Genomic DNA, 27,309 nt, shown 5'->3' on the forward strand with positions numbered 1-27,309 from the left:
TTTTAGCCCCCTGGGCCCGGGACACAACCCGCAGTCAACTATGTGGGAGTCCAGCGACATAGCCATTACGCTAACTGCTGGTCCCAATTTCTCGCTTTCTATCTCTCTGTCTCTCTCTGTTTTTCTGGCGAGCGCACGCGCCCTATAGCAAAAAACTCCCCCCCCCCAAAAAAAATGTATGGCACCAAAATAAACTTGTACTTTAATTCTATTTTTCAATGAACTCTTTGAAATACCTGTGCATGTAGCAAGCCTAACTCTCCTATGTTGAAAAGTCAGCTTCAGGGCAGTTTTTCTGGGGAGTCTCCCATGACCAACCTAACATCATGGGATGACTTACACACAAGTGCCTTAGTCTGTAGTTACCTCCTCGCTGCTCCTGTTCCCAGCCAGCCTGCAAAGTTCCTGGCATGCAGGGTTAATGTCCCAGCTTGGTACCCCTCACTAATGCCCACAGCACTTCGGAGGCTGCAAACGGTGTTCAGATATGCTGCTCTGTGGTCTGTAGCCCTTCTGGGGCTCCAAAATTTAACTGCAAGCCATTTTTCATACCAACTGCAAGAAGAAATTCTTTCTTTTTTAATCAACCAGAGATTCTACACTATAACAAATCTGGAAATGGAATCTTCAAAATAACTTTCAATTTGCCATGACCTGTTGTGAGAATTTATATATTAAAATATTTTTTAAAAAGAAAGGCTGCAGACCAGCCAGCCAACAGTGTAGTGGTTAAGGCGACTGGTCCCCACATGGCTGACTGCGTGGTACAAATCTCAGACTCTGCAGTTGGAAAAACATTCCAGGCACATGTGCATGCATGCCCCAAATCCTGAAGGGAGAGTGGAGGAGAAGGGATTGTAGCATGGCCATCCTCCATGGGAGGAGGGTGTTTTCTCATTTTCCTTCATTCTCTCTCTCTCTCTCTCTGGTGAGCACACACACCCTCTAGCAAATATTAAAAAAATAGTAAAAAGAAAAGAAATAAAAGGAAGCCAGCAATGGAATGACGTCCTCGCTATGCTGAGCTCAATCTCTGTTGCTGTGCCTTCTCTATAGCAGATGTGCACACGCGTGCTGAGACGAGGACTGCCCAGGTCATGGTGCCCTGCTCTTAGTATTCAACACCACACTGAACGTCCCTATTATTTTTACGTATTTACTATTTGTATTAAATGAGTTGGTAGAAATGAAATACTTATTATTATTTTCAACAAACATATGTAATTTTAAAAGAGCTAATGTAAATAAATACAAGTATGTATATCATAAGCATTTCTTCCATTTTTGAAGTTAATATTAAAGAGAAAAAACATACGATCCTGTGATGAAATTTAGAAACATAACATTGGGCTAACTAAATTATAGTTCTGATTTCAGGCTGCTTTACCTATGCTATTACTTACATGCAATTTGCATAGTGCTTTTTTTGGGGGGGGAGAGAGATTTTTGCTATAGGGCACATGTGCTTGCTGGAGAGACAGAGAGACAGAAAGTGAGAATCACCCCCCAGGGGGGATGGCCACGCTACAGTCTCTTCTCCTCCATCTTCCTCTCGGGGCTCTGGGCATGTACGCAAGTGTGCGCAGCCTGAGTTTTAAGCTGCTGGGTCCAGGACTCAAACCGCGGTCGCCGACGTGGGAATCCAGCAATGTAACCATTACACCATCTGCTGGCCACAGTGCTCTTTTTTTTTTTTTTTTTTAATAACAGTATATATTTACAAATTATTCCGTGTGAGCAGCTTTAAAAAGTTTATGTGTGGGGCCAGCAGGTGGTGTGGTGGTTAAAGTGATGGACTCCCACATAGAAGACTGTGGTTTGAGTCAGGGACCCAGAGGCTTGAAAACCACACTCGGTGCATGTGTGGGTGCTTCAAACCTCAGGAGAACAGATTATGCCACGGTCGTCCCCTCGTGGGGTGATTTCTCACTTTCCCTTTCACTGACTCTCTGACAAGACATGCACTCTCTGACAAAAAACCTTTTTTAAATAAAGAAGTTTATGTGTAGCTTAAAAAGTTAATCAGTGGTCAGGCCAGCAGATGACGTGGAGGTTAAGATGGCTGGGTTACACATAACTGACTGTGTGGTTCGAGTCCTAGATCCGGCAACTTGAAAATTACACCGGGCTCCTGTGTGTGTGTGTGCTCAAAATCCTGACAGGAGTATGGAGGAAAAGGGATTGTGGCATGTCTATTCCTCCCCTGAGGGGCTATTTCTCCTCTCTCTCTCTCTCTCTCTCTCTCTCTCTCTCTAACTCAGGCAAGTACATAGGCCCTATAGCAAAATTTAGAAAAAGAAGAAGAAAAGAAGTTAATGAATGGTGATTTCTTTTAAGATTTATTTTCCTTGTGAATTAAAAAAAAAAATGTAAAGGATTGAAATATTTTAATGACCTGTAGGAAATTTCCCACCTTAAAAAACAAAATCTGAAATGCCCCGTGGAAAGAGCAATGGAATACTTAAAGACAAAGAAAAACAAGGCACATAGCCTCAATAGGCCGAGTCATATATTAAGAGATTTCTCATTCTGAAAAAATTCCAAATAAAATTAACAAAAACCACATGAGCACACAAAAATGTCCTTACTCTGAGATAGCCACCTTCCACACTGATCTGACATGCTAGAAAAGCTGTGAGTCGCAAACCTGCCCGTGCCAATTCATTCTGCAAATACGTAGGAAGACACGCCACACCTGTCGTAAGCCAGGCATTGCCGTAGGCACTGGACAGAAGCAGCGGCTGTGACCCCTGTTTTTGATCTTTAATTCTAGGGGATTGGTGAATAAGATGATAGTAAATCAGGGAATTCCACTGAGGCCCCACAGATGCCCAGGATTGGGATGGGGTTAAGACAAACTTCCATGCACAGATCTGAAAGGAAATCGTCTCTTCTATGACTGGTAGCCTTACCCATATGGAGGAGGCGAAAGAATCAGGTTCTTAAAGATTGGAGACGGAAGAAAGGATGGGAAAAGAATTTTTCTTTGTTTGAGAGATTTTTGCTATAGGGTGCATGCGCTTGCTGGAGAGAGAGACCAGAAGGGGAAAATCACCCTGCAGGGGGGACAGCCATGCCGCAATCCCTTCCCCTCCATTCTCCTCTCAGGATTTTGGGCACGCATGCACACACACCTGGCGTGAGGTTTAAGCCACCAGGTTCAGTACTCCGACCTCAGTCAACTACATGGGAGTCCAGCAGCACAATCATTATGCCATCTGCTGGCCCAGGAAGAGAATTTTTTGATGGCCTATGAGGTCCCCCACCTCACCATGATAGGAGGCAGGTGAGGTTGACCCCAAACTTGGTGAGAAGAGTTCTGATCAGCCACTCGGAGGTCTTCAGACCACTTCCTGCAGGGTGATGTGTTGGTGAGATACCCAGACCTCACTCACACTGAGAAAGCTAGTCTCTGGCAGTGGTTGGGGTACACCTGGAAGCTATTGCACCTCCTTCCGTGGGAACCAAAGGCTCCTGAGTCCCTGGCACCACTGTGGGGTCTGAGGCAGAAATGTCAACCTGGGCTCAACTTATAGAAATCTCTCAAGGATAGAGATTGGGCAGTAAGAGTCAGGGGATTTGCCAGGGGGCAAGAAAGCAGAGTCAGGAGTGAAAGGAAGACACTAACCCCTTCAAGATGCCTTCAGGTGGAGGGCCACCGAGAGCATCTGCAGAACACACAGGAGCAACCAGCAGAGGACAAGGCAGCTATGAACTCATGCTAGCCCCAGAGCACACGGCCACCTTACAAGAACACTGGCCAAGTAGAATCCTTCCTGCCACCTTTGCCTCTGCTTCTGCCCTCCTGCACTGCCCGGGAGCTACCTGAATGCAAACGTCGGTCACAGTGTGATTCCCGTTCTCTTAACCACTACCCCTCACTGCCTCCCAAACCACCTCTGGACGCTGGTCTGAAGTGGCTTGGCAGGCTAAGACTCTTCCCCCAGCCCCAGGGCCTGGCAGACGCCAACCACTCAGGCTGTGCAAGAGAAGTCCGGGATGGTTTTCTGTAACTGGGACAAGTTCTATTTGCAAAGATTGGTCAACAGAAAGCAAAACAAGGCAGAGCAAACAAAAGTGGCTTAGATTTTTTTCCCCAGAAATATCAATGGATTTGTGATCCTAATATTTTAAAATTTTTGCTATAGGGTGCATGCGCTTGCTGGAGAGAGAGACCAGAAGGGGAAAATCACCCTGCAGGGGGGACAGCCATGCCGCAATCCCTTCCCCTCCATTCTCCTCTCAGGATTTTGGGCACGCATGCACACACACCTGGCGTGAGGTTTAAGCCACCAGGTTCAGTACTCCGACCTCAGTCAACTACATGGGAGTCCAGCAGCACAATCATTATGCCATCTGCTGGCCCAGGAAGAGAATTTTTTGATGGCCTATGAGGTCCCCCACCTCACCATGATAGGAGGCAGGTGAGGTTGACCCCAAACTTGGTGAGAAGAGTTCTGATCAGCCACTCGGAGGTCTTCAGACCACTTCCTGCAGGGTGATGTGTTGGTGAGATACCCAGACCTCACTCACACTGAGAAAGCTAGTCTCTGGCAGTGGTTGGGGTACACCTGGAAGCTATTGCACCTCCTTCCGTGGGAACCAAAGGCTCCTGAGTCCCTGGCACCACTGTGGGGTCTGAGGCAGAAATGTCAACCTGGGCTCAACTTATAGAAATCTCTCAAGGATAGAGATTGGGCAGTAAGAGTCAGGGGATTTGCCAGGGGGCAAGAAAGCAGAGTCAGGAGTGAAAGGAAGACACTAACCCCTTCAAGATGCCTTCAGGTGGAGGGCCACCGAGAGCATCTGCAGAACACACAGGAGCAACCAGCAGAGGACAAGGCAGCTATGAACTCATGCTAGCCCCAGAGCACACGGCCACCTTACAAGAACACTGGCCAAGTAGAATCCTTCCTGCCACCTTTGCCTCTGCTTCTGCCCTCCTGCACTGCCCGGGAGCTACCTGAATGCAAACGTCGGTCACAGTGTGATTCCCGTTCTCTTAACCACTACCCCTCACTGCCTCCCAAACCACCTCTGGACGCTGGTCTGAAGTGGCTTGGCAGGCTAAGACTCTTCCCCCAGCCCCAGGGCCCGGCAGACGCCAACCACTCAGGCTGTGCAAGAGAAGTCCGGGATGGTTTTCTGTAACTGGGACAAGTTCTATTTGCAAAGATTGGTCAACAGAAAGCAAAACAAGGCAGAGCAAACAAAAGTGGCTTAGATTTTTTTCCCCAGAAATATCAATGGATTTGTGATCCTAATATTTTAAAACCCAATGTCCGTTTTCCTTTTCAAGATCCACGTCTCTTACTCCCTAGAGGAGTCTTGGAGCCCTAGGGAAGGACCTCGACAACCGTCCCTAATTTATGTGGCTCATGCCTAGCCAACAACTAGGAATCTTAGGAGCACAGTGATTTGCCGCTAACTGAATCCTTAGGGTGACAACTGATAGGTTGACAGTGTATGGCTGATCACATGCTTAGCTGTTCCCTGCTGTGTGTATTTTCTTTCTTACTTCTCAGCTGCTGCAGGCGAAAGTTCAGCTGTACCATCATGGGGCTGATTCGATCATCTTAGCTTGCTCTTAGGGACTCTTGCATTTAGTTCATTTAAATTGTGTGTGCATGTAGAGAAGAGGGTGTTTTTCTAACAAATGGAGCCAAAAGAACCAGTTCAAGATGCCCGGATGTCCGCTTCCCAGAAACATTTGGCTCAGAAAAGCCCAAAAGACTTTTCTTAGGGGCAGAGAGTACAAATCCATATCGAGAAAGTGGTGACGACTGCGTTTATTTGAGAAATAACTTCCTTATGAAAAAGAAAGCCACTTACCGCACTGAGGGACATCACAGTAGTCAAAGAGTTTTCTTGGGTTCATGGTGTAGCACCAGGGCCCATTGACGTCACCGTCAGGATTCCGGCAGTACTGGGAAAGAGCAAGTGTGTGAGACACGGCCCACTCGGGCGGAAGGGGAGGTGTTTAAGCACAGTTTTCATGTCTGTCTTGGAAGATGAAGAGTTTTCCTTTTCACTTTTTTGTTTTAAATTTTCTCAGACCAGAGAAAGATGGGGTGGGGAGGAGTGAGAAAGCTCTCCCCGGATATGGGGGGGCAGGAGGGGTGGCCATGCTGCACTCCTTTCTCCTCCATTCTTCTCTCAGGATTTTGGGCACGCACATACACACACACACACACACACACACACACACAAGTATATGCACACACACACACATGTGTCCAGCATGATTTTCAAGCCACCTTGTCCAGGACTCAGACCACACAATGTGCCACAGGGGATACAGCTGCCTTGACCACCATGCTACTGGCTGTCCTGGAAGTTTCCCTATTTCTCCCTTCCTTCCTTTATCTCTCTCTTCCTCTGTCTCTTTTATTTGTTTGCTTGTTTGTTTTTTCCAGATATCAGTTTTGGATGCTTACAAATCTGCTGAATCATTGGGTGCTATTGGTATGTCCCCTCGTTCAGAAGGCACTCCAACACTGAGCCGCTCCCAGGATGGAGCTAGTGACTCTGTAGGGTGCTGAAGTAGAGAACGCACAGGTGGCTTCCCCTCGAGGGCCCGAGTCGAGGGGCTCTCAGAGACTCAGCAGCAGAGGACAGGGGGACACTGTCTTATCTTGTCTCCTGTGGCCTTCAGCAGTCCTCCACCCAATGAAGCCTGTTTGCAGTTTATTCAGAAATGCCAATGTGCATGGATAGAGATACGGGGAGATGGTGTCTCTGCTCCTTCCTCTGATGTTGTGCTATAGTAAGTGTATTCACTCTCTGCTCCTTCCTCTGATGTGCTATAGTAAGTGTATTCACTATCTACTCCTTCCTCTGATGTTGTGCTATAGTAAGTGTATTCGCTCTCTGCTCCTTCCTCTGATGTTGTGCTACAGTAAGTGTATTCGCTCTCTGCTCCTTCCTCTGATGTTGTGCTACAGTAAGTGTATTCGCTCTCTGCTCCTTCCTCTGATGTTGTGCTACAGTAAGTGTATTCGCTCTCTGCTCCTTCCTCTGATGTTGTGCTACAGTAAGTGTATTCGCTCTCTGCTCCTTCCTCTGATGTGCTATAGTAAGTGTATTCACTCTCTGCTCCTTCCTCTGATGTGCTATAGTAAGTGTATTCGCTCCCTGCTCCCTGGTTCCTCGCACAGAACTCCTGACATCTTTGCAATTTCTGGACATAGTGCTTCTAAATCCTTTAGAGTTTCCTGGTGAGAGAAGCATCTTCCATTCTATTGAGGCAACTCTTGGTGGGCTCTGGAAAGCCCCAAGATGGGGACTTTCCCAGGGGAAACAATCATATGATGAGAGTGCTGGAATTTTTAACTTTACCCCTCAACTCTAGAGAGGGAAAAGGTGGGCTGACCCATAGCACAGTGGCTAGGCACTTACTACACAGTGGAAGCCAGATATCCTATGGCCAACTAGCGTTCAAGTCCCAGCCCAGGGGTCTTGAAAGACATGCTTGAAAGACACCCAGAATCCTAATTGTATAGAAAATTGGAGGGAAAGTTGGATTAAAGCATGGCCAAGCCCCACTGGGAGGTCCTCTCTCTCTCTCTCTCTCTCTCTCTCTCTCTCTCTCTCTCTCTTTCTCTCTCTCTCTCACACACTCACACTTGTACACATATGTATACATGCATGGCCTCTGGCATAAAAATTCAAATCAGGGGAAGGGCTGAAGGTTGAGTTGATCACCAGCAGACAATGATTTGATCAATTATGCCTATGTAACAAGGCGCCCATAAAAACCAAAAAGGACAGGATTTGAAGAGCTTCCAGATAGCGGAACACAGGCATTTCCCAGAGAGGGCCTGGAAGCTCCGAGCCTTCCCACATGCCTCACCCGTCCATCTGGCTGAATGCTTTTAATAGCCTTTATAATAAATGGGTAAACGTAAGAAAAGTGTTTCACTGAGTCCTGCGAGTCACTCTAGCAAATCGATCAAATCAGAGGAGGTAGTCATGATATCCCCAAATTATAGTAAGTCAGTTGAAAGTACAGGTCACTTTGGGCCAACAGGTGGCATGGTGGTTAAGGTGCTGGACTTCCATATGGCCGGTCACAGTTGGAGTCCCAGACCTGGTGACTTTCTGTCTCATTTTCTCTCTCTCTCTCTCTGTTTATCTCTGGTCAATTTTAAAGCAACAACAACAAAAATTAATAGATAAAATGAAATAAAATAAATAATTATTTTTAAAAAGTACAGGTCATGACTTGGGGCTTGCAACTGGCATCTGAAGTGAGGGGGCATTGCTGTGGGATCGAGCTCCTAACCTGTGGGATCGGACACTGTCTCCAGGTTGACGCAGTCAGAATTGAAGGACGCCCAGCCAGCATCCACTGGAGAACTGCTTGGTGTGTGGGGAGACAGCCTAGCCCTGATCTGATGTCAGAAGTGTTGTGTGGAGAGGTGAGAGCTGAAAAACGCCCCCGTTCTCCCTACAGCACAGACTTTCCTCTGCCTCCCCAAAGTGACCCTCCCCAGAGAGTGCATGAACTTGGGAAACCCTACTGCGTGGGTCCTGCTGGCCCGGCCAGATTTTTTCCAGAAATATCGAAGATGTCACGAATGATACCTTTGATCACTGGCATCTAGAGGACAAACCTAGAAGCAGCACCCGACAATGGAAGCATGCCAGAAATGTCACAGAAGGGCAGTAAGAGCCTAAGGACGTCAGCAGGCATCGTCAGCGGTCTGCTCCCTGTGGGCATCGTACTCGCCACGTGGGTGCCAGGTGTGCTCAGGTTTAGGCCCTGAGATCCGGCCAGTGTTTCCTCCCTCCCACCATCTTTTCCTCAACACCTGATTGGTCCAGATTGGTGTTCTGTGACACGGGACCACTTTCGTTTGCAAAGATTGGTCAGCAAGGGAGTCCAAACCCAAGTGGCTTACGTTTTCTTCCAGATTCGCCTGCGGGTTTGTCTCTGGAGTGAAAATGTTGTGTCGATGGGGCTCCTGGGCAGCCCATGGCTGGCACGGGGTGCCAGTGACAGTGGTGGCCTTCTTGCCCCGATATCCTTTACCGCTCCCAAACATGCAGTCTGTTGGAAAAACACAAGGGATGGCTGCGTGCTACTATCTAGAGTCAGGATGGAACGGGATCAGGGCAGTCATGTTAGGCTCCTCCAAGGGGACAGACTCGGCAGCCACAGCCTTCAGAACACAGGCAGTCTGCAGGTAAACACGAGCCCTGCCTGTTTAAGACGTCACAGGAAATGCAGGCTGGCTCGGGAAGACCACCTGTTCAGCAGCACGCTGGAATGCACTCGGAGCTAGGGCGCTAAGATAGTCAGCGTGGGAGAGGCGAGGCACAGCTCACCCTGGAGGATCCACACAACCCCTCACGGCACTGCCCGCCCTGTTACCGCAGGAGCAACAGTTCTGGCTCCCCAGGGGTGGCCCTGAGGCTCGAACCCCCCACAAAGCCCTGAAGGCCCCTACATCAGTAAGTGTCTAAGTTTCCATACATCCTGGCGTCCAAGTGGGAGCCTGGACACAGTCCCTCACCTTGTTCAGAGGGCTCCTGTGTACTGGGAACCGGAACTACCGGTGAAGTGACCACGATGCCCCCTTGCGTTTCGGAGCATTTCTTCAGGTTGCAGTACTCCCACCTGACCCTCGGGTCAGTGGTGTAACACCAAGGGCTTTTGTCGCCATCTGGATTCCTGCAGTAGTTCATTGTCAAGCCGCTGTCAATGCCAAAACAATGCAGGTCACCAAGGGGGGAGAATCTCAGGCACACCCGACATGCTCTAAATCTTCTTAAACAAGTGGCTTCAAATATTCCCATGAAAGGTGCAACAATAATGTTGCCAACACAGGTGGTCCTCAGCTTCTAAACAACTGCCAAGATTTCAGAGACAGTCTAGATTGTATCTTTAAACATCAAAAGTATGGGCCAACAGGTTAAGTCATTGGACTCCCACATGGTGAACCATGGCTCGAGTCCCAAATCTTTCAAATCATGCTGGGCACATGTGTGTGAACGCCCAAGATCCTGAGAGGAGAGGAAGGAGAGGGGATTGTGGCATGGCCGTCTCCCTGGGGATGGTTTCTCACTCTCCCTCTCTCTGTCTCTCTGGTGAGTGCACATGCTCTATGGCAAAAATAGAAAAGATTAAAAGTAATAAATGCTCCATATGAAAACTGAGAAGATATTAAAATGTGTCAAAGAACATCCTCTTTCCATATTCTGCTACATGCATTCCTTAGAAATCACTGATAGAGGGACCAGCAAATGGCATAATGGTTGCATCATTGGACTCCCTCATAGTCCACCATGGTTCAAGTCGTGGACCTGGCAGCTTAAAACTCACACTGGGTACATGTGTGTGCATGCCCAAAATCCCAAGAGGAGAATGGAGGAGAAGGATTGTGATGTGGCCATCCCCCCTGGGGGGTGATTTCTCACTTTCTGTCTCTCCAGCAAGTGCATATACCCTATAGCAAAAAAAAAAAAAAAAAAAGGCATAACTGATAACAGATTCTGAAGCTTATTTTAGATTTTTATGTACATACAAGTCTGTCTGCATCTGTCAATTTCTCTAAATACAAGTACATAGAGATGTGTAAGTTGGAACTAAAATATATTTCCCCCAAGGAAGGAATGACTTACAAGATCTCAACATTCCCAGACCAGCCCTCTTGATCTATTTACTCATAATGTGTTAATAGCTAAAACACTACACATTTACGATGGGAAAAAACAAAAAACCCTGAAACTTCTATTACTGTAAACATGGTATCCGGCAGATCAAGCGAGCTTGGGCTTAGAAAGCTGGCCTGGAGAGCTGGTTCCCAGGCAGAATGGCAGTCCCGTAGGAAGCATGCCTGGGCAGGGGCCCACTCTCTCTCAGCCACCCTGGGCTGGCTGCACCCATTGCACTACGGGAGGAGGAGGGGGCAGAGTGGCCATGGAGGAGTCAGGAAAAAAATCTGAGCAAGAGACGTAGCAGCAAGGGTCCTGGGAATGCCAGAGGCTGCAGTCCGCTCCCGCCTCCTGAGAACACTGGCCAACCGCTCACAGCACTCAGCCTTGAGTTCCCTTTACAGCTCCGATTCATGACCTGCGGCGGTCTGAGAAAACTCAGGCTGTGTTACGCGCTGTGGGGACCAAACGCTGTGTCTGTAGGCAATATAGACACTGTGCGTGGCCCCAACCCTGGCCCACAATCTGAGGAAGCCTGTCAGTGGACTTCTGAACAACTGGGTGTGTCAAAAGGCAGCATCCGAAACAGAGTCCTGCCCTCTTTTTAGTTGAGATAGACTTTACATGTACTAAATGCACAGATCTGAAGAGTACTTGGGTGAGTGTTGGTGAGCACATGCACTGAGCTGACCTGCACTCCCATCAGGATATGGAAGGTTTCCATCGCCAGGGCAGCTCGCCGAACCACGGCCCAGTCTGCTACCACCCCAAGGGCAAACACCGTTGGTTTCTCTTACCTTTTCCATAACCTCTTGGAATCTGGCCTCTCCCCAATATATCATTTTTGAGTCTACGTGTTCTATTATGCTTTGTTTGGGGAGGATTTTTTTATAACTGTGCTGAGAGAGAAGTCAGGAAGTCTCCAACTGTAATTGAAGCCTTATCTAGTTCTCTCTACTTCCATCGGTTTTTGCTTCATAAATCTGAAGTTCTGTTATTAAAATATAACACGGAGTCATTTTATTGCTATTTCTCTACGTAAATTTATCTTCTTATCTGGCTTCTTATAAGATTTTTCTCTTTATTTTTGACTTCTAGCAATTTAGTGTGATGTGCCTAAGTAAGTCATGCAGTTCTATTTTTAAATTTTGGCTTCCGAATCACTGAGCTTCTTTTTTAGGGGGAGGGGCAGATTCAACGTATCTTTTAGTTTCAGAAATACAAATCAAAACACATTTGTTACATATCATTTTAAATCTGAGTTTATAATTTTCTTCACTTTGGAAAATATTCAATCATCATTGCTTAAGTATTTTTTTCCTGTCCCAATATCGCTCTCCTTGTGTTCTGAGACTTGCTTTACATATGCATTAGATCTCTTGCTATTTTTCTAGATGTCTTTGAGACTGTTTATCTATTTATCGATTTTTCAGTCTTTTGTGTTTCTAGTTAACATACTCTTCTGTGAGGTCTAACCTGATGGTAAGGCCAGCCGGTGATTTCTTTTTTTTTTTTGGGAGGTTTTTGCTATAAGGTGCATATTCTTGCCAGAAAGACAGAGAGGGTGAAACTTCCCATGAAAGATTACCTTGCAGAGTATGAGGTTTTGCCTTTGAATTGTGTCTTATCGCTGGGTTTTCTGTATTTTAAGTGGTAGCTAGTGTACCTTACCCGTTTTTTTTGTTTTTTGTTTTTTGAGAGGTTTTTGCTATAAGGTGCATATGCTTGCCAGAAAGACAGAGAGAGACAGAGAGACAGCGAGAAATCACCCCCCGGGAGGATGGCCACTCCACAATCCCTTCTCCTCCATTCTCCTCTTGGGATCTTGGGCACGCACGCACACATGCCTGGCGTGAGTTTAAACCACTGGGTCCGGGACTTGAGCTGCAGTTGACCACTTGGGAGTCCAGTGACATAGCCATTACGCCATCTACTGGTCCCATCAGTTGGTAAATTTTGTATTCAAGATAGATTGCTTTAGTTTTTAATTTCCACTTGGCTCTTTTATCATTTTCCTTTTTTATATATATTATCATTTATTTCTTTTATGTCTGTGTTTTCCTTTAAATACTTGAACACTATGGCAATGTTTTAAAACTTTCTGTGCTTTCTTTCATTTCTATCACTTTGGGGTCTACCTGTATTGACTGATTTTTCCCCCTGTTATAGATTGCATTTAGTGCCTTTTGTATGTTTAGTAATTTTTAAATTTGTGCTGGACATCATGGGTGTCACATTACTGGGCAGTCTAGTTTTGTTGTCAGTCTCTAAAGAGTGTTGAGTTTTCTTCTGGAAGGTAGTTAATTTACTTGGAGATCATTATGATCCCTCTAAGCTTACTTTTAAGTTTTGGTGGACTGCTTCTAGAGCCTTTATTTTAGCCTTTATTCTATTAAATCTTCAAGATATTTAGTGAAGTCGCCCTCTCTGGCTCATCAGAACTCCAATTTCCCCCAATACTGTGTGACTTGCATGAGTTCTGTAGTCCTCATTTAGCTCGCCACTCCTTTGGTGTGCTCTTCACTAGCAGTTGTTCTTTGTCCTGTTTTCTTCGTGGGATGTCTCCCTGTCATGGGCAGCTTTACATACCACCAAAGATTTGAGGAGACCTCTTTGCATATTCCTGGAGCTCCTTCTCTCCCCAAATTCTTTCTCATTACTGCCCTGCGTAGAAAATTCCAGCTCCTCAGTAATCCCAACCTCCACTCTCTCTGCTCAGTGCAGCAAGACTGCTGTGGTCTGCTTCGGCTTCATCTCCTGGCCTTCAGTCCAGGAAGGGTCGTCAGGAAGAAAGCCAGGGAAATTGATGGGGTCGATTTCGTATTCTCCCCTTTCTAAAAGTTTTGTCTTGTGCTCTCTGTCATCCCTCATGTGAAAATAATTCTTTCCATATATTTTGTAGTCATTTATGATAGAAAGGCTGCTGGTCAGGCCTGGTCTTTCTCATCTACCTGCCCCTTTCCCCTGTCAGCCCCTGTGTACTTCTCTACTTTCACCTGCCTTCCTGCTTCTGCTCTGTGGGTCCTGACAACCCATATCCCTTCAGAGCGGTAGTGCTCACAACCTGGGGTGTGAGCGAGTACAGGTTAGATTGTGTGTGTGTGTGTAATCATATACGTATGAATATTGTACACTCACACATATGTATATTGACTTGTGACTCAAAACACAAATGACACACACAAACTTCACTTCAGAGGTTGAGGGTCAGAACAACGAAATTCCATAGTTGAAAGACTGCACTGATATCCAGAGGGTGCTATGGAATGTTAGAGTTTCTAAGCTTTTTGGATATTTGTTCTCCTGAGCTTTCCAATAGTGTAACTTTACCGCCTCCGTATATCCCCTCCGCTCCCACAGAACTGCTCAGGAAAGACAACTAGCCTGTCATTTCTCTTCAGTCGGGCACTTCGCTTACAAGTAAGCTTCCTGAGACATTTTGCCTCACATTCTGGGTCTAAGAAAAATTTGGTCCTAAGAAGTTAACTCAAAGCATGGCTTTCTTTTCTTTACTTTTCTTTTTTCTTTTCTTTTCTTAAGAGAGACTTTTGCAGGGCTGGCAGGTGGCGTAGTGGTTAAGGTGCTAGGCTCCCACATGGTCAACCATGTGGAGTCCTGTACCTGGCGGCTTGCTTTCTCACTCCCCCCGACACCCTTACTCTGTCCCTCTCTGGTCAAATTAAAATAAATAAATAAATAAAGTTAAATAAAATATTTTTTTTTTAAAAAAAAGAGATTTTTACTATAGGGCACATGTGCTCACCTGAGAGAGAGATAGAAAGTGATAAATCACCCCCACCCCCACCTCAGGGAGGATGGTCATGCTGCAATCCCCTTCCTTCCACTCTCCTCTTGGGATTTTCAGCATGCATGCACACGTACCTGGTGTGAGTTTCAAGCCTCCAGGTCTGAGACTCAAACCACAGTCGACCATGTGGGAGTCCAGCTACGTAACCATTATGTCATCTGTTGGTCCCAGTATTTTAAAGAAATTTAAGTTGGTTAATGCTTCTCTTACGGTTAGAATCAAAGACATACGCATTGGGGAAGTTTTCTGGGGTCTTCTGATGCCGGTGTGGTGTCATAGATGACCAAGATTGGCATTTCTTTCCCGTGATAGTGATGGATGACTTGCCTCGGTAACTCTGCCCATTACCTTCGTAGCACTCCTGGACCACAGGGGTTTGCTCAGCTGATGCTGAAATTAAAATAGAAAAATTGAAGCTGAGTAATGATAACCAGAAAACCATGTGAAGTGATTTATCATGCAAACCAGACCGTAGTCTTGGGAATTGCTTTTCCGTATTGACAGGCAAGTGGACGTGCAAAATAAACAATCAATCCATAGCATTCTAGAACTTTAATGATCTATCTTTTCTTGGAACTATTTCATATAAAACTCAGGGGTTAAAATAAGCAGGTCCAGAGTATGTATGAATGGAAATTGTACTCATGCACAAGCTCTTTTTGTGGGTCTCTACTGGGTATTCATGAGGCCAATATGGCTGGAGAATGAGTAACGTGCCTTCGGTGGTACAGGCTGCAGGTGGTGACAGCCGCTGATGGAGGCAGACATGACACCATTGCACATTTCCCCAGAGGCCGAGCTCCTGTTAGACCGACACCTAAAACTTCTGAGGAGTGGGGCAGAAGATAATCCCGTGTCTAAGACTACAGGCAAAGACTGGTTGTTTCTCAGGGAGGGGTAGAGACAAAAATCCTATTCCCATAGAACAAGGACAGGGAATCTTCTTGGGCCCAGGATCCAGCACTGACACAAAGCTGAAGTCGACTACTTTTCTACACAGGACCCGTCACAGATACAAGTTTTCCATGGAAGGAGAGATAAGAACACAGAAATAACTGCCTCCGAAGCAGACATGTGCAGAGCCTGCCTAGGCCTGAAGGATGAACAGAGAGACAGCACATTCCCCTACTTCCACCAAAAGACAGCATTGAGTAAGAAAAAATAGCAGTCTACCCCTAGGGTCAGATTAGGTGTGTGAAGAGATGCCCTCTGGTATTTGAATTAGCAGTGACTGCAAGATTCTGAGAAAAGCTTAGGAACCTTGGAAAAAACCCTTGAGCACCCCAGGACCCACTTCAAACACAAGGAAACAGCAGCCCTTACTAGCCCTTACTAGAGGAATTGAAAGCCTGTGGTACTCTTAAGGTGAAAGGAACAAAGCAAAGCCCAAATTCAGTCCAACCTCTGAGTAGATTGACTTGGTTACCTACATGACATACTGATAAAAAAGGAAGGGAGTCTGTTTTGGAGTGTTTACTACAGTCTCTACAATCCTATTCATAATCTCCAGCATTTAGTAAAAATTTACAAAAAAGCAAGAGGGAAAAAATCCACTGTAAGTGATGAAGCAATCAACAGAGCCAGACTCAAGATGACTTCATCTGGAAACTATTTCATATACCTTCGGGATGGTAAGATAACTACGATTGCCGGGTTAAAGATTGTGTGGTAGAGGCAAACAATATGCATGGAGGTAGATGAGGAAGTTCAACCTAGATGGAAACTGTAAAAAAGTGCAGGATGGAAATACTAGGGGGGGGGGAATGGTACTAGAGATAAAGAATTTCGTCAATGGGATGATCAGCAGACCAGACACAACTGAGGAAATAATCAGTAAACTTGAAATTAGGTTCATAGGAATCATCCCAAACCAGGGTCAGGAAGTGGTGCAGCAATAAAACAAAATGCACTGTGAGGCAACCCAACATGGAAAGATTCCTGGTTCAAGTCTGAAGACCTCCTGGGTATGGCAGGTACATGCTTGCCCATGATCATGATCTAGGGTTGGAGGGTGGATCACAGCAACGAGACACTGTTGGGGTGTGTTATCGCCTCTCCCCATCTGTCTTTCTCTCTGTCCCTGACATTCACAGAAGAATGAAAGAAAGGAAGGAAGAGTGAGGCAGGGAGGGAGGGAAAGAAAAGAGACTATCTCATGGCCTAGAGGTTAAGGAAGATCTAGATCCCACATGGCCAGATGCATGGTTCAAATACCAGACCAGCAGTTTGAGAAACATGCTGAGTGTATGTGCATGTGTGCCCCAAATCCCAACAGGACAGAGAAATGGAGGAGAGGGGATTGCGGCACGCCATGCCTCATGATGGCTGTTTTCTTGGTCTCCCTCTCTCTGTTTCTCCATCTCTCTCTGGTGGTCACACATACCCTCTGGCAAATTAATTTAATAAAAGAAAGAAATTCTCCAAACTGAAACACAAAGAGAAAAAGAGTGGTTTGGGGGCGAGGGGAGAAGAATAAGCATATAAGAGTTATGAGACAATATGAAAGGTCTCACATTTGTATACTCAGTTTCAAAGAGTAAAACAGAGAGAGAGAGAAGGGAAAATAATAAATATTTGAACAGATAATTGCTGAAAATTTTATGAAGATATTAAAAAATCAACTATCCACAAATCCAAGAAAACCCAACACAGAATAAGTAGAAAAATGTGTACATAAATAAATAAACACATCTAGACACACTAGTCAAACTGCTGAAAAACAAGTATGAGAGAAAATCTTGAAGGCATTTTGAATATTGAATATGTAGAAACAAATATGAGATTTCTTTTTTTTTTTTTGAGAGGTTTTTGCTATAGGACACGTGTGCTCGCCAGAAAGACAGATAAAGACAGAGAGCCAGAAAGCGAGAAATCACCCCCCAGGGGGATGGCCACACCACAATCCCTTCTCCTCCATTCTCCTCTCAGGATCCTGGGCATACACGCGCATGCACCCTGTGTGAGTTTAAGCCACCGGGTCTGGGACTCGAACTGTGATCGACTACATGGGAGTCCAGTGACATAGCCATTATGCCACCTGCTGGTCCCCATAGATGAGATTTCTAGTCAGAACTATTCAAGAAAAGATAGTAAAAAGTCATCGTTAAAACGGTAAAAAGAAATAAAACTTATCAACATAGTATCTATACCCAGCAAAATTATGTTCGAACACTGAAGGGAAAATCCTTTTTTCCAACATGCAAAAACTGAAAGACTTCATCAGCATCAGACCAGACAAGAAACACTGAAGAGTAAAGAAGGAATTTGACACCAGATGGAAATTTGGATCTACACAGAGAAATGAAGAGCACCAGAAATGGATAAATAAATAAATAAATAAAATATTTAAAATATTTTATTTATCATTACTTTAAAACACCACTGACCATTCAGGGTAAAAATATTATCAGTGTATGGTGAGACTTATTTCATAGTAGAAGTATGCTTCTGTTAGAGAAAAATCATAGTACAACGTTTCAGGAAGGAGGAAACAGAAGTACCATGTTGTAAGGCTCTTACAATACATCGACTGGACTAATGTTATTTGAAAGTGGAATGTGAAAAGGTCAAGGTGCATATTGTAGACATAAGGGAAAACACCCAAAACCATTGAAAATTAATTCAACTAATAAGCAAATATTGGCGATAAGAGACAATCATAAAAATAATCCAGGCCTGGTCTAGGTGGTGCAATCCACAGCATACTGAGCTGCAGGACTGGAAGCCACATGTGGGTTCAGATCCCCAGGTGAGCCTCAAAGCATTGGCCAATGCCTGAGTGCCAAGATTCTGATGAGCAGGAGGTCTGGGGAAAGAGGATCGCAGCATGACAAGAGTCTGTTGAGGATACTTTCCTCTCTCGCTCTCCTCTCTCTCTCTTTCTCTCTCCCTCCCTCCCTCTCATGTGCATGCCATCTATCAGAAATTTAAAAAATAATAGTGGTAATCTAAATCAAGACAGAAAAAAGAACAAAGCTCAAATAGAACAAAGAGAAATAGCTAACTTGATTGTTGCTGTAAGTTCTACAATATTCAAAACAAAAACTCCACAATATTCAGTTGCGTTAATGCGAATAGCCTAAAGTCTCAATTAAGATATTGAGAATAATATATATCATACAAAACTAGTGAAAATAGTGACAAAGGCTGCATTCATAACCGCAAAAATAGACTTCAGAACAAGCAATGTAAGACACAGTACGTAATAATTCAAGATTTAACAGTCCTAAATATGTATGTATCTAACAACAGCTTCAAAATATATAAAGCAAACAGAGTTAGAAGTGAAAAAAGAAACAAATTAATCTATGTTAAAATTGGACATGTCACCATTCAAACCTCAGTACTCAATGGGAAATCAGTCAGGATACAGAACAATTCGAACAACAGATTTGACCGAGTCAACCTTTCGAGAGCACTTTACCCTTCAAGAACAGAAGTCATATTCTCTTCAAGAGCACATGGAACATTCACCAAGATGGCTACATTCTGAACCATAAAACAAACCTCCACAAACTTAAATTAATTGAAACCAAACAGAGCTTGTGCTCTGACCACAATGGAAATAGTCAAATGGATGCAGCTGCTGCATATGGTGAGGATGGCACCGGAGAACAAAAAGAAGGAGCTTGTTTGGGCCTCGGTCAGCTCTCATGTCCCGTTCTTACCTGGGGTATCCGCCTGTTCTGGGGATGATGGAGAGGACTCGCAGGAGGGTATCTGGCAGTACTCCCACCTCACTGTACTGTTGGTCGTGTAGCACCAGGGCGCCGTCTCTCCATCAGGGTTGCGACAGTAGTTTTCATCCAGATCTCTGAAAAACAAGGGATTGTGAGTTTGACTTTTCCAAAAGGCTAAATAAACATGTTTGTTAAGGGTGATATTAGATATGTTTCTAGCTAAACTCTAGAATTAAACAAACTGAGAGGGTCAGGGAGGCAAAGCATTAATGGCACAAAGAAGTGTGGTATTATCTGTTGAAGATATTTCATAGTTTTATCAACAGTACTAGGGAGAAATGTTCACCTGTTGAAATATCCATTTTGTAAGCCAAATAATAATGTGATTGAATGTATGGAAAAAAATGAAATGAAAAAAAATTTAAAAAAAAAAACTGAATAGCAGGTCTGGAAGAAAGCTTAAGCAGAGCAAGATTGCCTAGAATTCCCTAGAAGTATTGGCAAAGATGATGCTTCTGGGAAAATGGATGGAATATATTTCTTGACTCTTTATAGTCAAATGAAGTAAGTCTTTAACTAGGTATTGGACCTGTACTACCTGCTAGAAATATAAGGGGCCTTTTAAAAGTGGATGGACGGGGCCAGGAGGCGGTGTGGTAGTTAAGGTGCTGGATTCCCACATGGCTGACCATGGTTTGAGTCCCAGACTGAGTAGCTTAAAACTCACACCACACCAGGCGTGTGTTCATATGTCCCCAAAATCCTGAGAGGAGAATGGAGGAGAAGGGATTGTGGGGAAAAAAAAAAGAAAAAAAGAAAAGAAAATTGATGGAAAATAAAAATTTCAGCAGAAGATTACTTTTGGTGCATGAAAATTGGAATCCATGCATGGCTTTTCATACTACACACTTTGTATGAGTTTTTTGAAGACCTTTGTACAGTGGGTATTTCCCACCCTGTTCCTGCCCCTGGGAGTGCCCATCTTAGCCATGGAATGTAAGTGTTACAGTGGTTCTTCTCACATCTTGGTATGCATTTAACTGAAAACTTTTCCAAACGCATTGTGGGACTTGCCCCCATGTTCCTGATTCATTTTTCTAGAGAAGGCCAGGAACGTGCATTTCTGACAAATTTCTGCTGATGCTAATTCTGCTGGTCTGGGGAACCCCACGCTGAGAACCTCTGTTACTGAAAAAAACTGTTGGGGACCAGCAGATGGAGTGATGGCTATGTCTCTGGACTCCCACGCAGTTGACCATGGTTTGAGTCCCAGACCTGGCGACTTAAGACTCATGCCGGTGCGTGTGCATGCATGCCCAAGAGCAAGAGAGGAGAACAGAGAAGAAGGGATTGTGGCATGTCCATCTCCCCTGGTGGGAGGTGATTTCTCACTTTCTGTCTCTCTGTCTCTGCCTCTCCAGTGAACACACATCCCCTTTACCAAAAAAATCGATTAAAAAAAATTTTAAAAAGAAGTGCTTAATCTCATTGCCTTTGCATATGGTTTGACAAGCTTTCATCCCAGAATACTTTAATCCTAGGTTCCTATAGTAGCTAAAACCAAAGCAAAGCCACAGGAGCTCACACTGGAGTGAGGATAGAGCGACTTACTTGCAGGGGTAGTTTTCCGGGGTCTTGTTGTGCTTGTGAGGAGTCTGTGCGCTCCAGCGCTGGCAGGTGTTCCCCGACACGGTGACAGCCACATTCCCTCTGTAGCTCTCCCCTTTTCCCTTCAGACACTGGTGTGTTGGACCAGAAGATGGTGGGGGTGTTGCTTCAATGGGGAAAATAAATTACAATAAATTCTTTTATTTGTGATTTTTGCTTTACATTTCATTGTTGTACACCCTTATGGTCTACATCCATCACTTCTAACATATAACTTATAACATATCCACCTGCCCTGTTTACACGCCTTACTTACATGCCTCTTTCGTACTACCTGCTAGAAATATAAGGGGTCTTTTAAAAGTGGATGGACGGGGCCAGGAGGCGGTGTGGTAGTTAAGGTGCTGGATTCCCACATGGCTGACCATGGTTTGAGTCCCAGACTGAGTAGCTTAAAACTCACACCACACCAGGCGTGTGTTCATATGTCCCCAAAATCCTGAGAGGAGAATGGAGGAGAAGGGATTGTGGGGAAAAAAAAAAGAAAAAAAGAAAAGAAAATTGATGGAAAATAAAAATTTCAGCAGAAGATTACTTTTGGTGCATGAAAATTGGAATCCATGCATGGCTTTTCATACTACACACTTTGTATGAGTTTTTTGAAGACCTTTGTACAGTGGGTATTTCCCACCCTGTTCCTGCCCCTGGGAGTGCCCATCTTAGCCATGGAATGTAAGTGTTACAGTGGTTCTTCTCACATCTTGGTATGCATTTAACTGAAAACTTTTCCAAACGCATTGTGGGACTTGCCCCCATGTTCCTGATTCATTTTTCTAGAGAAGGCCAGGAACGTGCATTTCTGACAAATTTCTGCTGATGCTAATTCTGCTGGTCTGGGGAACCCCACGCTGAGAACCTCTGTTACTGAAAAAAACTGTTGGGGACCAGCAGATGGAGTGATGGCTATGTCTCTGGACTCCCACGCAGTTGACCATGGTTTGAGTCCCAGACCTGGCGACTTAAGACTCATGCCGGTGCGTGTGCATGCATGCCCAAGAGCAAGAGAGGAGAACAGAGAAGAAGGGATTGTGGCATGTCCATCTCCCCTGGTGGGAGGTGATTTCTCACTTTCTGTCTCTCTGTCTCTGCCTCTCCAGTGAACACACATCCCCTTTACCAAAAAAATCGATTAAAAAAAATTTTAAAAAGAAGTGCTTAATCTCATTGCCTTTGCATATGGTTTGACAAGCTTTCATCCCAGAATACTTTAATCCTAGGTTCCTATAGTAGCTAAAACCAAAGCAAAGCCACAGGAGCTCACACTGGAGTGAGGATAGAGCGACTTACTTGCAGGGGTAGTTTTCCGGGGTCTTGTTGTGCTTGTGAGGAGTCTGTGCGCTCCAGCGCTGGCAGGTGTTCCCCGACACGGTGACAGCCACATTCCCTCTGTAGCTCTCCCCTTTTCCCTTCAGACACTGGTGTGTTGGACCAGAAGATGGTGGGGGTGTTGCTTCAATGGGGAAAATAAATTACAATAAATTCTTTTATTTGTGATTTTTGCTTTACATTTCATTGTTGTACACCCTTATGGTCTACATCCATCACTTCTAACATATAACTTATAACATATCCACCTGCCCTGTTTACACGCCTTACTTACATGCTCGTTCCCTCTACAATAAATATTTTTAAAATAAAGAATGCACAGATAGATGTTATGGACAGTTTAGCATTTTCAGAAGAAATCAATGTGGTAGAATCTATGAGTCTGTCCACCTGAACACTCTTCCCCACTTCTCTCCAAGTTGAACAGACTGAAAAACTGGACGTCTCCAGACACCTTTGTTTACAAAGCACCGTGAGGGAGAACTCTGGCTCATGTAAAAATCCATGTACCAGAGAGCCTGGCTCTAATTTCCCTCCAGCACAGAAAAAAGTAGAATACCGTAGACGTGCTCAAGAACCTACGTTAAGTACGTGTACTCGTAAAAGCGACGTCTCTGATGCAGGGAGGGGCGTGTTGTTAAAATGCAGAAACAGCCGGGAACCAGCAGTTAGCGTAATGGCTATGTCTGGACTCCCACGTAGTCGACTGCGGTTCACGTCCCGGATCCGGTGGCTTAAAACTCACGCCGGGCATGTGTGAGTGCGTGCCCAAGATCCCGAGAGGCGAATGGAGGAGAAGGGATTGCGGCGTGACCATCCCCCCTGGGGGGTGATTTCTTTCTTTCTGTCTCTATGTCTCTCTCTGTCTGGCAAGCGCATGCGCCCTATAGCGAAAATCTCTCAAAAAAAAAAAAAAAGCAGAAACAGACCACAAGAGTGTGGTCACTTCTGAGCCCCGCACTCAGACACTGATACACGCTTTCTTCTCAGAAAAGGATTAGGGTCCCGGAAGTGCTGGGCTCGGGTCATACTCACTGCAGCGGGGGATGTCGCAGAGTTCCCAGCGTTTGTTGGGGTCTGTGGTAAAACACCAGGGACCAGGCTCCCCATCGGGGTTACGGCAGTAATTCATCTTTAAGTTCTTGTTTGGAAATCTGAATGGGCAAGAAGGGTTTCAGTAAGACCGGACATTCGTCTTCACAGAGGAGTCTTTTCCAGTGAGCGAACACTGGCACCCGCTGTGTGCCAGCAGACGCAGGCCCTGCGAGGTCACTGGGTAGAGGCTGCCCGCAGACGTGACAATCCAGGAAGAAAGGCGAACCCAACATCCTAAGGACTGATTTTTCTTACAGGTCACATCCATGAAAGTCACTGAACTGAGACAGCAGGTGGCATGGTGATAGAGGCAGCTGGATCCCACATGATCAACTGTGTGGTTTGAGACCTGAGCCCTGCAGCTTGAAAAACACACTAGGCACGTGTACATGTGTGCCCCAAATCCTGAGAGGAGGATGGAGAAGGGATTGCATTGTGGCCGTCCCTTCTGAAAGGTACTTTCTCATTTTATCTCTCTCTGTCTGTCTCTCTCCCCAGTGAGTGAATGACCTATAGTAAATTAAAAAAAAAATCACTAAACAGTATCAGTATTCTAATATAGAGAATCCTTCGCATTCTAGCTATCCAGAAAACTGATGTGAGAAAACTCGAGTTATTCAGCTACAAATAATAGCGATTTGAAAATACAAAGTGTTCGAGTGCTCACTGCTGAAAGAGTCATCCAGCTCTTGGTTCAGTCAAGAAGCCGGCGTCTTCATGGCTTACAGGAGTGGTCTTTCTAGTCTGAGTCTCTGGTCCTGCCAGCCTTGAAGTTTGGAGAAACCAAAAGGGAGATGCCATGTTCCTGTGACTCTGGAGCCATGGAGTCCGGGCCGACGAGCCCTCCCGGGGGAACCCAGTGCCTATGGTGGGAGCACCATGGCACTCCACACCGGCCGCCTGCTGGGCTTATCTCACTCCCTGAAACTGGACTTGCTCGTCCAGCCTGGACAGAGTGGCAGCACTGGCGGGAGCGAGCCTCTTCTGTGGGTCATTGGACAGTGATGACGCGTTTCTGTATAGAAAGCATGCCATGACTTTCCCGACCTAGTAGATTCCTGGAAGTGAATGCACGCAGTGGGGGCCTTGAGGCCCTTCTAGGAGCGCTCCTTTGAAGAAAAGTGGCAGCAGCTGTGCTTTAAGCTAGCTACTCCGAAAGGGAGGTGCAGAAGCAGTGGTGAGGTTTCCACGGGGAGAGCTGGGCTCAGCCTCATTTGGGCAACTCTGCTACGCCTTGTTCCAGTCCTACGGTGATCACAGAATAAAGAGAGAAGCCAGAGCAGCTGCAGAGTGGGTGGCGTTCTCAGTACCACTGACGTGATAGAATCCTCATAAAACCGAACTCAGGGCACCACCATTACTTTCTAGAGCAAGGAGTCTTAATCTTTTTTTTTTTTTTTTTTTTTGAGAGCGAGATATTTTTGCTATTGGGTTTGTATGTTCACCTGAGAGATAAACAGAAAGTGAGAAATCACTCCCAGGAAGGATGGCCATACCACAATCCCTTCTCCATTCTTCTCTCTGGATTTTGGACACACACACTGCCTGGTGTGAGCTTCAAGCCACTGAGTCTGGAACTCGAACCATGGTTGACCATGTGGGAGTCCAGTGCCTAAACTACTATGCCACCTGATGGCCCCACTCCTGTTTTTAATTCATGGTCCTTTTGAAAATTTGGTGGAAGTTATAAACCCTCATCCCAGAATAATGCACCCATACAAATACACATAACTGCGGGGACTCACAAAACTCCTGATGTGTACCCACACATCATAGGTTAGTACACATGTGTCCCCATGGAGTAAAGGGAAGGGACACGAAAGGGTATTAAAAATTTGGAAAAGATACAAACAAGATATATCTGTATTTCTCAATTTTAAAAAAATTGTCTGAAGATATGTGTGTGGTCACCAGCAAGAAACAGAGACAGAGAGGGGAGAGGGAGAAAGCACCCCCCCACCACCACCAAGTGAGGCATGGTCACACTGCAACCCTCCTACGGTATTTCTCTATGCTGTTGGGATTTGGGACACCCACTCACATGTTTTTCAAGCTGTCCGGGTCAGAATTCAAGCCACACAGACGGGCACGAGGAATCTGGCTTCTTTAACTACAAAGCCATAGGCTGGCCCTGTATTTCTCAAATTGTGTGTGTGTATGAATCAGCTGAGGATCCAGTTTTAACGCAAAATCAGGTTCAGGCGACCTGAGATTCTGCTGCTGGTTCATGGACCATATTTGGGGTAGCAAGAATGTATGAGCACTTCACTTGCTGTCTTGTGGGAGGATACCAGCTTTGAAATTCAACATCAGGTGCCAGGGCCACCTGGTGGCTTGGTGGTTGTGGTGGCTGGATTCCACATAGGCGTTGTCATGATTCAAGGTCCAGACCTGGCAGCTTGAAAAATACACAGGGCACGGGTGTGTGTGTGTGTGTGTGCCCAAAATTCTGAGAGAGAAGTAGAGGAGAAGAAATTGCAGTGTGGCCATCTCCCCGAGGGGAAGATTTCTCATTCTCTCTCTCTTTCTCTCTTTCTCTGCCTCTCTCTGGCAAGAGCACGTGCACTATAACAAAACTAAAACACAAACATACATACGCAAACATCAGGTGCCCACTTCCCAAGGAACGCTAGAGTATCTAAATGGCATAGTGTCTGGGAGGGCTTACAGAGTCTTCAACATCAAATATTCCCGGCATGACTTACTTGGAGGGAAGGTATCCGTGCGCGTGCGGGGTCTGAGAGCCCCAGGCCTGGCATTCACGTCCAGACTTGGTCTTGGAAATTTTGCCCTCATAATTTTCTCCAGTGCAATGCATGCACTCATCTGGGCAGAGTGGGGAAGAAAGAAAGAGAGGAAGGAAGAAACCAAAATAGATGAAGCAAAATACAGAGTGAACTCCAGAACCCCACTAGAAATGTCTCAAATGCTGCTGGCCATTCGTCCCTACGTACTTCCCAACAACCACTTGATTTTTAAATTGGCAATAAAGACTCATCATTTTCTAATATAAGACAGAGGTGCTTCCCTCTTTCTAATGGTAAAATTAGCACATTTTGGTCAATATCGTTGTCGCCAAGACCGAATTCCGCATTTCTGTAATGCCACGTCCTCAAACTGCGATGCACAGGCCTGAGGTCACATGCCTATTCTTAGATGTCTGAAAGTTCTCTGTGAGTGGTTTTAAATATTTGGCATCTTCGTTTCAAAAACTTAAAAAACTTTTATGAAATTATTCTAATCACTTGAATGATCGCCAAATAAGCTGACACTGGTTTGGGATGGAAGGCCAATCTTCAGCTGGAGTGTGGTTGAGATGCATGACTGACTGTTCTTTTCTTCCTATACTGTTTAAAAACTGAAACCTTGATGCAGAATTATTGGCATGACGTGGCGAGGTGAAGCGATACACAACTTTAGTTTTTCTGGAGTAATAAGAGAAACAGGGAAGGCTTTACAAAAATGATGCACACCTGGCAAGCACGGCCCATGACCTGAAACAGTTCCCAAATACAGGGCCCCCGGAGTTCAAATAAAGAAAAGGGAAGAACTGGGTCCCCACACGGCACAACGACCACATTGTCACATCCATCCCCCCTTGATCTTGTCCCCCTCCCACTAAGAACTGCAGAAAAAAAAATGAGGAAAATCTCTTTAGTATGATGTTAATTATTTTTTCTCATAGACCTCTGAGGTGGGCTATGAAATTGGATGATCTATTAAAAGGATGAACTGCAGATTTAGAACATGGTTTGTTGCTAAGCTTCAGGTAAACCAAAAAACCTACCATATTAAATTGTTTACTTGAATTCTGCTGATTTTGCAGCTTTATTTCAAGTATTTGCACACATGATTGGTGTTTTATACTGGGGAAGACTTTCAAACTCAAGACATTTGCACCTAGAGTTTAGATCTAGAGCTCAAGTTGAGTTTGACATTGCTCATGTTGAAGAAACATTTTAATAAAAATAATTCAGGCCGATCCTGAGGTCTGAGCAAAGGGCTTTCTTTTCTTCTTCTTTTTTTTTTTTTTTTTTTTTTTGAGGAGATTTTTTTTTTGGGGCCCCGCACACC

At 45.2% G+C, this 27,309-nt stretch overlaps 1 protein-coding gene and 1 long non-coding RNA gene across 3 annotated transcripts in view; one reads left to right on the forward strand and one right to left on the reverse strand.

Annotated features, from left to right (window-relative positions):
* Positions 1–27,309, reverse strand: part of PLG (plasminogen) — a 53,209-nt gene that overhangs the window by 12,849 nt on the left and 13,051 nt on the right. For both annotated transcript variants that reach the window (XM_014589244.2, XM_006152249.3), the window contains 8 exons: positions 25,941–26,061; positions 23,176–23,294; positions 22,102–22,264; positions 19,135–19,280; positions 14,698–14,857; positions 9,519–9,700; positions 8,904–9,052; positions 5,833–5,926 (listed from right to left, as the gene is read on the reverse strand). In XM_014589244.2, coding sequence (XP_014444730.2) covers positions 5,833–5,926; positions 8,904–9,052; positions 9,519–9,700; positions 14,698–14,857; positions 19,135–19,280; positions 22,102–22,264; positions 23,176–23,294; positions 25,941–26,061 — 1,134 coding nt within the window. The remainder of the gene's footprint in view (positions 1–5,832; positions 5,927–8,903; positions 9,053–9,518; positions 9,701–14,697; positions 14,858–19,134; positions 19,281–22,101; positions 22,265–23,175; positions 23,295–25,940; positions 26,062–27,309) is intronic.
* On the forward strand, positions 23,656–24,523 carry LOC114008464 (uncharacterized). Its single transcript, XR_003549995.1, has 2 exons — positions 23,656–23,690; positions 23,817–24,523. It is a non-coding gene; the product is annotated as an uncharacterized LOC114008464 (long non-coding RNA).

The sequence above is a fragment of the Tupaia chinensis genome, unplaced genomic scaffold, assembly GCF_000334495.1.
Source record: "Tupaia chinensis unplaced genomic scaffold, TupChi_1.0 Scaffold000346_1, whole genome shotgun sequence".
NCBI lineage: Eukaryota > Metazoa > Chordata > Mammalia > Scandentia > Tupaiidae > Tupaia > Tupaia belangeri.